The sequence below is a fragment of the Saccopteryx leptura genome, chromosome 2, assembly GCF_036850995.1.
Source record: "Saccopteryx leptura isolate mSacLep1 chromosome 2, mSacLep1_pri_phased_curated, whole genome shotgun sequence".
Taxonomy (NCBI): Eukaryota; Metazoa; Chordata; class Mammalia; order Chiroptera; family Emballonuridae; genus Saccopteryx; species Saccopteryx leptura.
In genome coordinates, this window is record NC_089504.1 from 87925157 (window position 1) to 87938477 (window position 13321).

General features: G+C 36.8%; 1 protein-coding gene across 1 annotated transcript in view; it reads right to left on the bottom strand.

Moving 5' to 3' along the window:
- Positions 1-824: 824 nt before the first annotated feature.
- CAAP1 (caspase activity and apoptosis inhibitor 1) overlaps positions 825-13321 on the bottom strand; it is a 50197-nt gene continuing 37700 nt past the window's right edge. Inside the window, exon 6 of the mRNA XM_066368282.1 lies at positions 825-2260. Coding sequence (XP_066224379.1) covers positions 1914-2260 — 347 coding nt within the window. The 3' untranslated portion in view covers positions 825-1913. The remainder of the gene's footprint in view (positions 2261-13321) is intronic.

Below are 13321 nucleotides of genomic sequence, written 5' to 3' on the forward strand. Positions count from 1 at the left end.
ATAAATACCTGGGAACTGATGATTTAAATAACAGCATAAAGATCAATACATGTCATTTTCTCATTACTTAGCATGTCTAAAACAAACATTCCTATTCTCTAAAGCCATTCATTTTCAAAATGCTCTCCTGTCTTTCAACATTAAAAAAGAAAACAAAGAATAAGAAGAAAGGTTGATTTTCCAAGTAGGACTCTAATTTGTTCAGCTCTTTCAGCCTCACACATACAACTGTGGTCAAATGCCCTCCATTCTGCACACCGGAGACCACAGACACACAACGCTTCATGAACGGGGTGACTTGCATCAGTTACAAAGCAAGCAGACCTTTCTCTATCCATGTATGTTCAATCACACGTCATCCACAGCGTTTTATAATTAGTAAGCAGCATTAAAGTTTATTCTGCACTACTTTATTACTTTAACTTTTAGTATGAGTTGAAATAGGAAAATTATTTTACCATAATCAATGTCTTTTTTATCTTGAAGCAGTTAACTATACGATCTCACTATTTAAATCATATTCATGTTTACCAGCCTAAGAAAAGCTTTTCAAATAATACAGGCCTCTGCCTCATCAGAAAGATTCAGGGAGAAGAACAAAAATGACAGGGTTATTTAAAGGCAGGTTCAGAAACAAAATTTGTAACTGCAACTTCAGTGCTTCATAAATACTCTCTATTTCCATAATAAATCTTCTAAAATTTATACATAATTAAGCCAGCTACTAAGTTTTGTGTCCAAAGAAAATCCTCATACAATATTAATAAGGCATGGCTTATCAGTAAAAAAATATTATAACATAAAAACGGTACCAGGTTTATATTTTAGAAAAGAAAAAATTTATTTTAAGTTGAGTCTCTACCTAAATTTATTTTGGTATCAAACAACTATAATTAGTGATGGGGCAAAAAGCATCCATAATTGTGGCAGATGTTAATTATTTACAAAAACTATACAAAATTAGATTAATTATAACATCAACTTATCAAAGCTTCCCAAAATTAATTTTGCTTTTGGAAATGTATCAAAAGTCTTCAAATCCAGAATGATGTCTTTATTATTTTTAATTCATGGAATTATAGTACATCAGATCTTTAAGCAAAAACAGCAGATGAAAGCCTGTAGGATAAAATATTCTTTTCCTCATAGCTTGGAATGAAAATGAAAATGTGTTCCCATTATTAGTGAATAAAAACTTGAACAAAGTGTCCAATAATATCAAATACCTGTTAGAATAGTCTGCCTGCTGGAATTAGAGTTGGGAAATTACAGTACTCTACATTGTTAAAAATCACCTTACATTAAGTCCTTCTTTTGTTTATAAAATAAATTTTTTTCAACCATTTCAGATCTCTAAGTAAAAAAATGTTTCTCAGCTTTTACAAGTAAATCCACAACCACAGAAGGTATGTATCTTCAAGACAATACATATTTCCAAAGTGCACATAAGCATAACTAAATTTCCTAAACTGTTAACAAATACAGGAACAACAATTTAATATTCCATTGCAAAATATAGGTAGCCTTAAGAGCAACATGCTTGATCAGTTTTTCTTAAACTCTTAGGTTTGGTGCCAAAATACTTAAAAATAAAGAAAAAAATTACCGTGACTCTTGGTCAGTGGTTTTTCAGATATTAATCTGCAGACAAGCTAAAATACCTAACAAAGTATTCAATTACCTGATATTTGCCATGAATTCATAGAACAATAACACATATATAAAAGTAACATTAACAAAAAAACAAAATAAAACAAAAAAATACCATTGGTATTTTAGGCCTAAGATGAGTTTATCTAATAAGGGTTACATGAAAAAAAAAATCATATATGACCCAAAATAAACTTCATATACAAATTTGTATCATGTGGCTTTGTTCAAACACACCTAACATTCAGTTTCAAGTTAAATAACTAGGCTGGCTTTTTTATATCCCCAGCCTTCATTAGGGCTTTAATAGCTCTTGCCCTCATCTCGAGTTCTAGCAGCTCTAGCTGCTGTGCAGAAGGCTGGACATCTTCTGGTGGAGGAACAGTTAGGGGAGCTGCTTTGGGTTCCTTTGGGCTGGACTCTGCCAGTCCCAAAATCTCATTCACACTTTTTTCAATGTCCTTCTCCAGGTCATCTATCTGACCAGCTTCACTCTGGACTGTATTTTCTGGGACCTCAGGAGCAGCTGCTTCTTCGTTGCATGGGCCTTCTATGTCACTGTCATAAGCATCTGCATTTATACTGAGCACATCACTATCTTCCCCTTTGCCTGTAACAAACAAAAAAAAAGGGAGAAAGAATGATGTAACCTAATTGTCCTCCTCAAAGTGTCCTTTCCATTTATGATTAAAGGGCTGCTTTGACCCCGCCTCCCACCAGTCCCAATCACATTCCATAATCCCCATCCTAACGCCTTTCCCACTGACTCCTTAATTTTGAAAACAGATCTAATTTAAAGTAAATTTTAATGTAATTTTCATTCTAATTTAGAACACGTAAGCATTGGGAAATTTGTATCATTATATGGAGTTCCACGATCCATTTTCCTAAATAAAATGTCATAACACTTTTACCACAGTAAAGCTTCTATAGTACAAATTAAAAACTGTCAGTGGCAACCCTTTGAATAGGGTTTGCTTATTATTGTAGTAAAATCCCATTTTAGAAAGAGTTTAAAATACTTTGCATTATAGACTGAAAAAAAGTAAAAGTATCATTAGTAAGCTGAATACCATGTGCATTATAAGTGTCCAGAATCTTTTCATACGCTTTCAAACACTTTGTTCTAAATCAAAAAATTAAAGGAGAATGCCTAAGGCCATTTTCTAAGATAAAAAAAGTTTTCATCAAGAGAATTTTAATTAATACAGTACACCATACTTTTTTTAAATGGATTTGTTATAAAACTTCTATAACTGATGATAAGAAAATAAATACAAATGCAGATTATAGCTCTCAACCACTTTGGCCTTGGACATTATTCAAATCCAGGTGTCCTTTACAACTCTGACTGCTCAGTTATAAATAAATTTATTTATCTTTTAAATTCTAATATGTTATAAAAAAGTTATGACCCCTAAAATACTAACTTTCTTAACTTCCTTATAGGAGAAACTTATTTACATAACAGGATTGACAGATAAAAAATTGATACAAGTGTGTCAAAAGGAAATATAGTAGTTATTTCTTATACATAACTAGACATTGGATATATTCCTATATTTGATCTTTCTAAAAATGTATTTTCAAAAAAAAGTATTTTGTTAATATTTTAAAATTGCCCATCTTAAAATCAATGAATACATGAGGAAAGGCTCAACAATAAAAATTTCTAATCAGGGAAATGCAAATTAAAACAGTTATTATATTTTACTCAGTAAAAGATAGGAATTTTACCCACCTGAAAAAAATTAATAAATTGGTTAAGATGAAAAAATCTTCAAGATATACTGTCAAGTCAAAAAAGTAAAATAAAAACTGATAATCATATTTATGTTAAAAACAACAAGTAAATTATTAATAGTGGTTACTTCTGTGGAGGAGAGTAAAAGTAGAGGCAGAAGAGAAAAAAAATGAGTTTTCCAGTTTTACTCTAAACATTATATATTTCTTCAACCTTGTAAAAAGTTTAAAAAGAAAAAAACAAAATCATAGTATTAGATAATAGGAATGTGTGTCATATGAAAGGGAAATTTTTAGGCTATTTACAAAATATAGGTGGGCAGAATGAACCTGACAGAAAAATTAAGACAAAGCAAAACCACAGCCAAAGACCCCACAGGTCAGAAAGTCTTTGAAGCAAGGAAGACACAAATGTAGAACAAACAGCAATATGATTAATATTAAATTCATTCAGAATAGTTGACCCATTTGAATCCTTCCTTCCTACTTTCCTTCCCTTTTTTCTGCCACAGGCCCAGACACTCTAATGAGAGGGCTACTTTTATTACATTAAAGAAAGAGATCTGTTAGAGGAATGTATCTACATGGCTACTGCAGAAACCCAAACCGGCTCCCAGAGAAACCCAGCTACAAGAAATGAATGACCAAGATGAACAAAGGAAGAAAAAAAAAATTAGGGATCCAAAGATAACCTACTGTGGGAGAATGAGAAGTAGGGGTGTTCATCTGGTATCCTAAGAGAGTGAACACAGCAGCCATAAAACAAGTACACGGTGCAATGGCTTGAGCAAAGGGACATTAACTTGGACCTGGTCAAGGCACTTATGAGAAGCAATCAATGTACAACTAAGTGAAAGCAGCTACATGTTGATCCTTTTCACCCTTTCTCTTACAGTTCAAAATAATAATTCAGATTACTGTGTGAAAAAAGGGCTACAGGAGAACATAGACAGAAATAGAGGAATGAGGATGATATAAAAATCAACACCACAATAATATGGCTAAGAAGATGTGTGAAGTGGTTGAATTATGAATATTCTTAAAGTAGAGCTGATGAGATGTGTTGACAGAGATAAAAAATTTAAAAGAGATGAAGAAGACTATAGAAGCAGCAAGATTTTTTGTTCATATGTATGTGTGTGTGTTTTGTGGTAGGGGGTTGTCTGTTGCTTTGGGGGCATCAGAAAAGGATGGAGAATTAATTCTGGGACATACTAACTTTTCTTACCTTTTTGTTGAATGTATTAGGGTGACATCAGGTAATAAAATTATATAGATTTCAGGTAAACAATTCTAAAATGTATCATCTGTTATTATTGTATTGTGTGTTCATCACCTCAAGTTGGGACATAATAAATTTTAAGATGCTTATTCAACATCTAACAAATAAAGTGAATACATAAGTGTTAGAAAGGAGAAAGGTCTGAATTGCAAAAATAAATTTGTAGTTGCCACACTTACTTGTAACTATGTAAGATCACCACCTGAAAATGCAGAAAAGAGAAAAAGTACAAAGAATAAGTCCTGGGGCACTTAGAAGTGAGCAGAGGAGGACATAATGCAAAGAGGACTGAGAAGAAAGTCAGTGTCAGGAAAGGGAGATAATCAAGGGTGTCAAACGTGGCTGGAAGGTCAAGATGAGGACTCAGCAATGACCAGTGAAACTGCTGCCCGCAGCAGTTCACTAAGGAGGGGGCACTGATTAGGGAAAGAGAGGAACCAACTCCAGGTACCAAACAGGAATGTGATCACTCTACACATAGTGGGCTCGGTAGCAGCAATAAAGAGTTTAACCTTCTTAACAGGAAAAGGGGTATATAAATTCAGATACAGGTGGATATATACAATTAATTACATATCTGTTTTCCTTTATTAGACAAATTCTTTCCAAACCAGGCCACATTTTATTTATCTTTCCATCCCTGATGCCTAGCATAAAACAGAAATTAGTTTGTTGAAAGAAGGAATCAGCTTTAAAATTCAAAGAGACATCATTTAGAAAAGGTATTAAATTTATTTTCTATAATCCAAAGGGCACAAAGGACCAATGAATAGAAGTTACATAAAGGCAGACTATAATTCAATATAGAAACAATTTTACCAATGAGAGACAGCTGGGGTACCACGGGGATTAGGCAGAAAACATTGATGACAACAATGATGGTAGAAATAATTATAACAAGAACTGATATTTACTGAGCACTTACTATTACAAAGCACTTCTCTAAAGCACTTTACATGCATTAACTCTTTTAATCCTTATGCCAACACAATAATGGACACTCATATTTCTTATTCCCATTTTATAAATGAGGAAACAGGGACAGAGACTGTAACCTGTCCTCGTTCACAAAACTAAAGTGGCAGAAGCAAAAGTCAAACTCAAGTTTATTTTGAAAATCTTACACATTTAAACATTCTATTCTGCCTCCCAGATCTTAACAGAATCAGGATGACCACAAATTCTACAGATTAGAATGTTGGTTCAGGCTGAATGTATCTTCTTCTTGTAGGTCCCTTACACCAACCTGAATAAATATAATATGTAGAAGACAGATTAAAAAGTATGTGTTAAATATGAATAAACAGTGAGAGAATGAAAAGACAAGCCACAGACAGAGAGAAATATTTTCAAAACATATCTGATAAAGAATTGGTATCCAAACTATATAAGAACTCTTAAAACTCAACAATTAGAAAACAAACAACCCAATTTAAAAATGGGCAAGATATTTAGGAGATGAGTCACTAGATAAGATTTATAGATGGCAAAGAAACATATGAAAAACAATCAACATCATATGTCACTAGAGTATTGGAAAGTAATACTAGATACTATTACACACCTATTAGATTGCCCAAAATCCAAAACGATAAGAGCATGCAATTTTAGAGAGAATTTGGAACAGAAACTCTCATTCACTGTTGGTGGGAATGGAAAATGCCACAATGCTTTGAAAGACAGTTTGGCAGTTTCTTACAAAACTAAACTTGGTATTCACCCAGAGTTAAAATTATGTCCACAGAAAATCCTGCATACAAATGATTACAGCAGCTTTATTCAGGATTGTCAAAACATGGAAGCAAAGCAGATGTCCTTCAACAGGTGAGTGGGTATGTAAACTGCTGTACATCTCGACAATGGAACATTATTCAGCAACAAGAGAATGAGCTATCAAGCCACAAAAAGACACGGAAAACCATCAAATGCACATTAAGTGAAAGAAACTGTAGATGAAAAGGGGGCCATATGCTGAACCTGACAAGCTCAGGGGAGACCTGCATGATGGCCTTGCAAACTCAGACTTAAAGTAACCACACAGGATGGTGTGGAATTAAAACTTTCTAAATAAAAGCAGTTCATGGTGGGTAGTCCTGTCCTAGGGAGGTATTTTCTCCTAATCTTCTTTTCTAGCCCCTCAGCAAACCACCACCCACCAAAACAGAAACCATGAATCCCTTCATTGTTGTTGTTATCCCGTTAGTTGGTAACTGCTAACTATCATCCTTTGCCTGCCTATATCCGTATGTATCTATTCCTTTTACTTTGTATCCAATCCCAGGGCCTTCTCCCGCCTCCCTAATCAATCACCAATGGATTTCAGGCAATCCCCTTATGTCTTTCCCTTTGATTCTGATGTATAAAATAAATGGTGTAACTGCTATTTTCTGAAGCATTTTCTCAATCCACTGAGACTGTGCTTCCCAGCAATTGTTGACAGTTTGGCTCAAATAAACTCATAAAAATTCTTACAGGTTTGGATGTTTTGTACGTTAATAAAACCAATCTAACCCCCCCCCCACACACACACACACACACACTATGATTACAGCTATATGACATCCAGAAAAGACAAAGCTAGACAGTAAATGAAAGATCGGTGGTTGCCAGGAGTTTGGGGGAGGGTAAGTGGGAGGGATGAACAGGTGAGACTATGCTGTGTACTGTAATGGTGGATACTGTAATGGTGGAGAGCAGCTTCCCAGTGCAGGAAGGCCTCTACTGGAGCTTGTGCCCCTCCATCAGGGTCTTTCATACTGTCCAAAAGTAGCATGTCCATCCAACAAGGGAGCCAGTGTCCCCCCTTGGTTGCAGTCCAAGAGTCCATTACAGCACTCGATGATCAGTCCATGACAGACAGCCCAGCTGTCTGTGCAAATCACCAAGGTAAAGGTCCATTATAGGCAAATAGGGATACAGCTCTTTATAAACGGACCTCAGTGCCTCTCCATAAGTGCTCTGTCCATTTCCATAAGCCCCCTCCAAACTCCTCAGCAAGTTTACAGGGCCTGGTGAGGTGAAACACATTCAAGGCCTATGCAGCCTTGATCTCTTAGCAGCTGGAGAAAAAAAAAACACCTATTACCTTCTAATGCCAACACCTGATGCACATTAGAAGGTGATCAATAGATTGTCAGTTTCACATGGGGCCTCAGGCCTCCGCATACATCCCTGATTCCTGTTAGGAAAGTCTCTCAACCTTCCTCTATTCAAACAGGGACAATAGATCTTGGGGAGAATCCTCCTCTCCCACAACTGCCTCCAACAAGTAATCTTTCAATCATGCAACCTGAACATCAGTCATTATCTTGGCATCTGCAGGGGCCCTGCTTCCCCTGCTTTTTCAGCAGCTGGAACCTCTGCCCTGGCTCAAGCTGTCACCAAAGCTTTAACAGGATGCTATTAGACCTGCCATCCAATTTCTCCCTATCTGCCTCAGTGGCAATCAAATCTACCCACATCTGTATTCAGGTAACTTTTCCAGGCCCGTTTCCCTTATTAGTGGGGGAGGAGGGCGGGGCAGCATGGGCAGCAGCCCACACAGCCTTATGGTCCTGTGCTGTCTCCAGCTCCCCCAAATCTGCCACTGTCTGTGTAACCACATTGATGGGCTGCCCCAGAGGCACTCTAGGCTGCTGGGTTTCTACCTTCTGGGTGACCAGTGGCCAGGCTGAGTCTGTGCTCTACAGGTTCAGTCCAAGTCTCCTCATCCTCAGAAAAGAAGCTGGAAACACCTGCTACTGTCACTCTACCAGCAAGAATGCTGCTGCTCCTTTGGTGACCATTTCAGCTCCTAGAGCTGCCAGCTCTCAGCCTGAACCTGAGACTCCAGCTCTTGAAACTGCAGTTGTTTCTCCAACTGCCAGTGCCACTGTTTAGCTTCCAGGGTAAACTGCAACTCATGAACCTGCAATACCTTCTCCAGAGACTGTTCCAGTTCCAGGAGCTGTGGGTGCTCAGCCTGCATCTAACACTGCAGCTCTTGAACCCAGTCAGTCTCCTCTAGAGACTGTTCCAGGTCCAGTTCCAGTTGTTGTTGCCACTCAATCTGCAGCTCATACTGAAGCTTTTACCATGGCCAGCTTCTCACACAGAACTCCTGGTTTCCTCTTGCAGGATTTGAAAAATACCCATCCCAGAACCCCAAAAGGACAGCCAAGGGGAACTATACACTGGGTAACAGTGACCACGGCACCCTTCAAAGGAGTTAGTGGCTCCATACCAATCTGATCCTAACTCTGCTCACTGCGCCAGATATAAGGCCAGTGGCCATGCAGGTTCATAATGGACTCAGGCAGATGGTAAAAGAACTGTGGAGCCAGAAAATGGTGGGCCATTCTGTTTATTAGAGTCTCTCCACAGCAGACGAGCAAGCAGGTAGGACAAAAACTCCTCCCTCTCTCTGGATGCCCAAGCAAACAGGCTGGGGGGGGAGGGGGGCACGCCTTTTCCAGCAAACAATAGCAAGCAATGGCTCCTCCCAATGGTGGCAGGCAATCCGCAATTTGCAATCAGCCACCCTGAGGGCAAGCATCTGCAGCCTCACATAGACTATACACACATGGTGCTGCCCTGCGCTCATGCACCAAACTGGCAAAGTACAAGGCAAGCACGTCTAACACACTTGTAACACATTTGTTTGTCCAACACTAAAGCAAGATAATAATAAAGGAAAGTGGGAGAAGAGGTGGTAAGTGGGTACACAGGAACCCTGTACTTTCCACTCAATTTTTTTGTAGAACTAAAGTTGTGTCAAATAATTATGAAATGTTACTTTTTTCAAAATTAAAGTCTACTATCTACAAATTCAACATGGCATCAGCTATATGATGTGGCAACTAAAACTGCTAATTAAAACACAGACCATGGTGTGGCCTGTGTAAAAAGGTCAGGGACTGATAATAAAATTTGATTTCAAGCCTAGTGTTTAGTATTTTTCCTTTGATAGAAACACTTCCATACAAAGAAATACTTTTCCCAATGAACTAGACAAAAACATAATGACTGAGAAGCACACAGGATCAAAGGGGATCCAAACATCTGATAAAGGTTTTGAGTATGTAACCACCTAGCAGCTGCCCTAAGAGTATGTCTAGGAGCCTGTGAAATACATCACAAGATAGCATGCTTATAATTAAAAATAAAAAAAGAAAAGAAATACTAGGTATAATTAATGGGTATAATTAATAAAAAACACATGGAAATATACATTTCTAGCAAAATACCAAATCAAATTCTTTTTTCATTTAATTCTTGACAAAACCAGCAGGGCATTATGCATCTAAAAGCCTTAAATTTTTAAAATCTAGAAAAGTCTCCCATTTAAATATAACAAAGGGGCCTTTAAGAGGTATAGATACAGTATGGCCTAATCCGAAATACAACTGTAATTTTCACCTTTTTATTTAACTATTACTCATAAAAAGAGACACATTAAAAAACAAGGAGGCTTCGACAACTTGCCTAGCCTCTGTCCAGGGCTAGGGAACCTCGTCGGGCGGGATGTGCACTGTATTCAATAAAGCCTTTTATTATTCCACAAAAAAAACAAAAACAAAAAACAAAAAACAAGGAGGCTTCCCACTTAGTATCATCATTAGTAATAACTTATGAAAAGCTCAAAATAATGAAAAAAGAAATGTAAATTCTTTAAGTGGCAATAATGGTTACACTACTTTTTACTTCAGCAATGACTTAATTTGACAGCATTTCCCCAAAATAAATTTTTAAAACCCCTTAAAAGAAATTAAGTCATTTTGAGAAGTGGCATTCTGTGAATACTTATTTGTTATAGCTGGTCAAGGAGGTAAACAAGGGCTGGGAAGAAAGGAATTAGACTCGTCCTTTTTCAGTGGTGCATATGCTTCTCTGCTGCCAACTCCAGACAGCCTAGTAACACTGTCTTTTCGGTCTCCCACAGCTTTCTAGCACTCATGCCTGCAATACAGATCTACAAAGAAAGGGGCAGCACAGAGTTCATCTGCCAATCCCCAGATTTCTTCAACAACACATACATACACGGCAGGCGTGGAAAACTCTTGGCCTACAAATGCTGCTTAATTAACTGATAATATTTATTCTCTCTTTTACAAAGCAATAAAAACTTCTGATGGCATTTTTATTATTGTATTTACTCTTTCAGCTATGGTTGTGAAGTTTTTTGTTTTGTTTTGTTTTATTTTGTTTTACAGAGACAAAGAGAGAGTCAGAGAGAGAGATAGACAGGGACAGACAGGCAGGAATGGAGAGAGATGAGAAGCATCAATCATTAGTTTTTCGTTGCGACACCTTAGTTGTTCATTGATTGCTTTCTCATATGTGCCTTGGACTAAGTAACCCCTTGCTCAATAGAGCCAGCGACCTTGGGTCCAAGCTGGTGAACTTTGCTCAAACCAGATGAGCCCATGCTCAAGCTGGCGAACTCAGGGTCTTGAACCTGAGTCCTCTGCATTCCAGTCCCATGCTCTATCCACTGCGCCACTGCCTGGTCAGGCGGTTGTGAAGTTATTTTCAACAAAACTCAACATCTTTTTAATTGAAAATTCATATCTCTTTATCCAAGTTCCTCTACTTACCCAACTTTGTTTCCCCTACTGTAGTACCAATCAGTACCACCTTAGAACAGCAGCAAGAACTAAAATTAACTGGGATTTTTTCATTTATCCCTCACCTTAAGAACTCAAGTGGGTTCATCTAGCTTTATATTTAATACCTTTGCTAACGAATAGCAAAATCTCTTACATTACATTTACAGTTCTAGAATTAATAAAGGAATAAGCTATGGCCATTACCAATTCTTTATGATAGTCTAAGACCCTGGTTGGCAAACTGTGGCTCGTGAGCCACATGCAGCTCTTTGGCCCCTTGAGTGTGGCTCTTCCACAAAATACCATGTGCAGGTGCTACCTTAATAAGGAATGTACCTACCTATACAGTTTAAGTTTAAAAAATTTGGCTCTCAAAAGAAATTTCAGTCATTGTACTGTTGATATTTGGCTCTGTTGACTAATGAGTTTGCCAACCACTGGTCTAAGAGAATGGTCTCAACTTCACTATATAAATAAATCTATCCGTGAAAACATTTATAAGTACCTAACACCCCTTTTTATTTAGTTATAAATTAATATGTACTATTACAATCATATATATATATATATATATATATCCAGAAATTCTAAAAGGAAAGATTTAAATATATGTTTTTTAAAATATTTATTTACTTTAGAAATTCTGGTGTTTTCCTTAGTCATTCTCTGGGAGTGTGTATAATCACACTGTGGTGACCAATGGTCAGAAAGGCTGAAAGAAGCCCAGAGAAAAGTTTCATCACATAGTTTAGCCATTGAAAACACTATTTTCCTATTAAATTCTACTTTTCAACTTCTTGAAGCTCTTGTTAAGAAGATAATTTTCAAAGATAATTCACTAACTTGTGAACTAGAAGGCTGAAATATAACTGCATAAAGGAATGATGTTTTTAAAAAAACAAGATGTCAATTTATAATGCTGTATACCTGAAACTTATATGTTATAAACCAGTGATTTTCAACCAGTGTGCCACAAGAATTTTTAAAACATGTAACACCTATTTGGTCAGGGCAATGACCTCTTTTCCCTTAGATTAGTAAATTTAAAAATGGCAACAGCCAACACAATAGTCATCTGGTGTCAAGGAATCAAAATTATACCCCCTTTGTCTTTGGTCAGATCAGCAAAACATATATTTTTTGGTGTGCCACAAAATTTTAGTAATTAGTTTATGCGTACTGTGAGATGAAAAAGGTTAAAAATAGCTGTTTAAACCAGTCCTATCTCAATAGAAAAGAAAAATTAACAAAATTTGAGCCTAACCATGGCAAAACTCTGAGAAAGCCAATGTAAAAGATTCAGAGTAAGATGTAGTAAATGTCTTACTGATTCTGATAATTCTACATAACATATGGTTACAGATTTATTTTAATGACTATATTCAAATATCTGCAATTCAAGGAACGATCATACAACTTAAAAGACTAAATCAAGTATCTTTTCCTCTAATAGAATAAAAAATGTAGAGCTAGAGAAAAAAATGGTATATTTCATTCTGCTTCCATTAAACAATCTAAGAACACAAGTATTAAGCACTGTTCTCAAATGAAGACACTGCACTAGGCACTGGTATTTACAAACTCTGACAGCTAGAAAGTACATACTTCAAGATCCAGGCCAGCAAAACATTGCTTGAATCACCTTTACAACAGTGCCACCAAGTGGTCATTTAGGTAACCTGTGTTCAAACACCTTCAAAAAAAGCCACTGCATTATCTGTTACTTGTGATTATTTGAAATAAACGGTCAAATGATAACTTTACCTGCTGGCCCCGTATATAATCATGCTTCTCCCTCACAGCTCTTCAAATAATTTCAAGTGACCTCAACTCTTATCTTGAATGTAAATATCCACATTTTCTTTCTTTTAAAAAAAATTTATTGATTTCAGAGGAAAGAGAGAAAGGCGGAAAGCATCAACTCACAGTTCTTTCTTGTATGTGCCTTGACCAGGCAAACCTGGGGTCATGACTCGGCAAGCTCAGCATCCCAGGTCAATGCCTTATCCACTGCGCCACCACAGGTCAAGCTAAATACCCATTTTTAACTTACATGGTT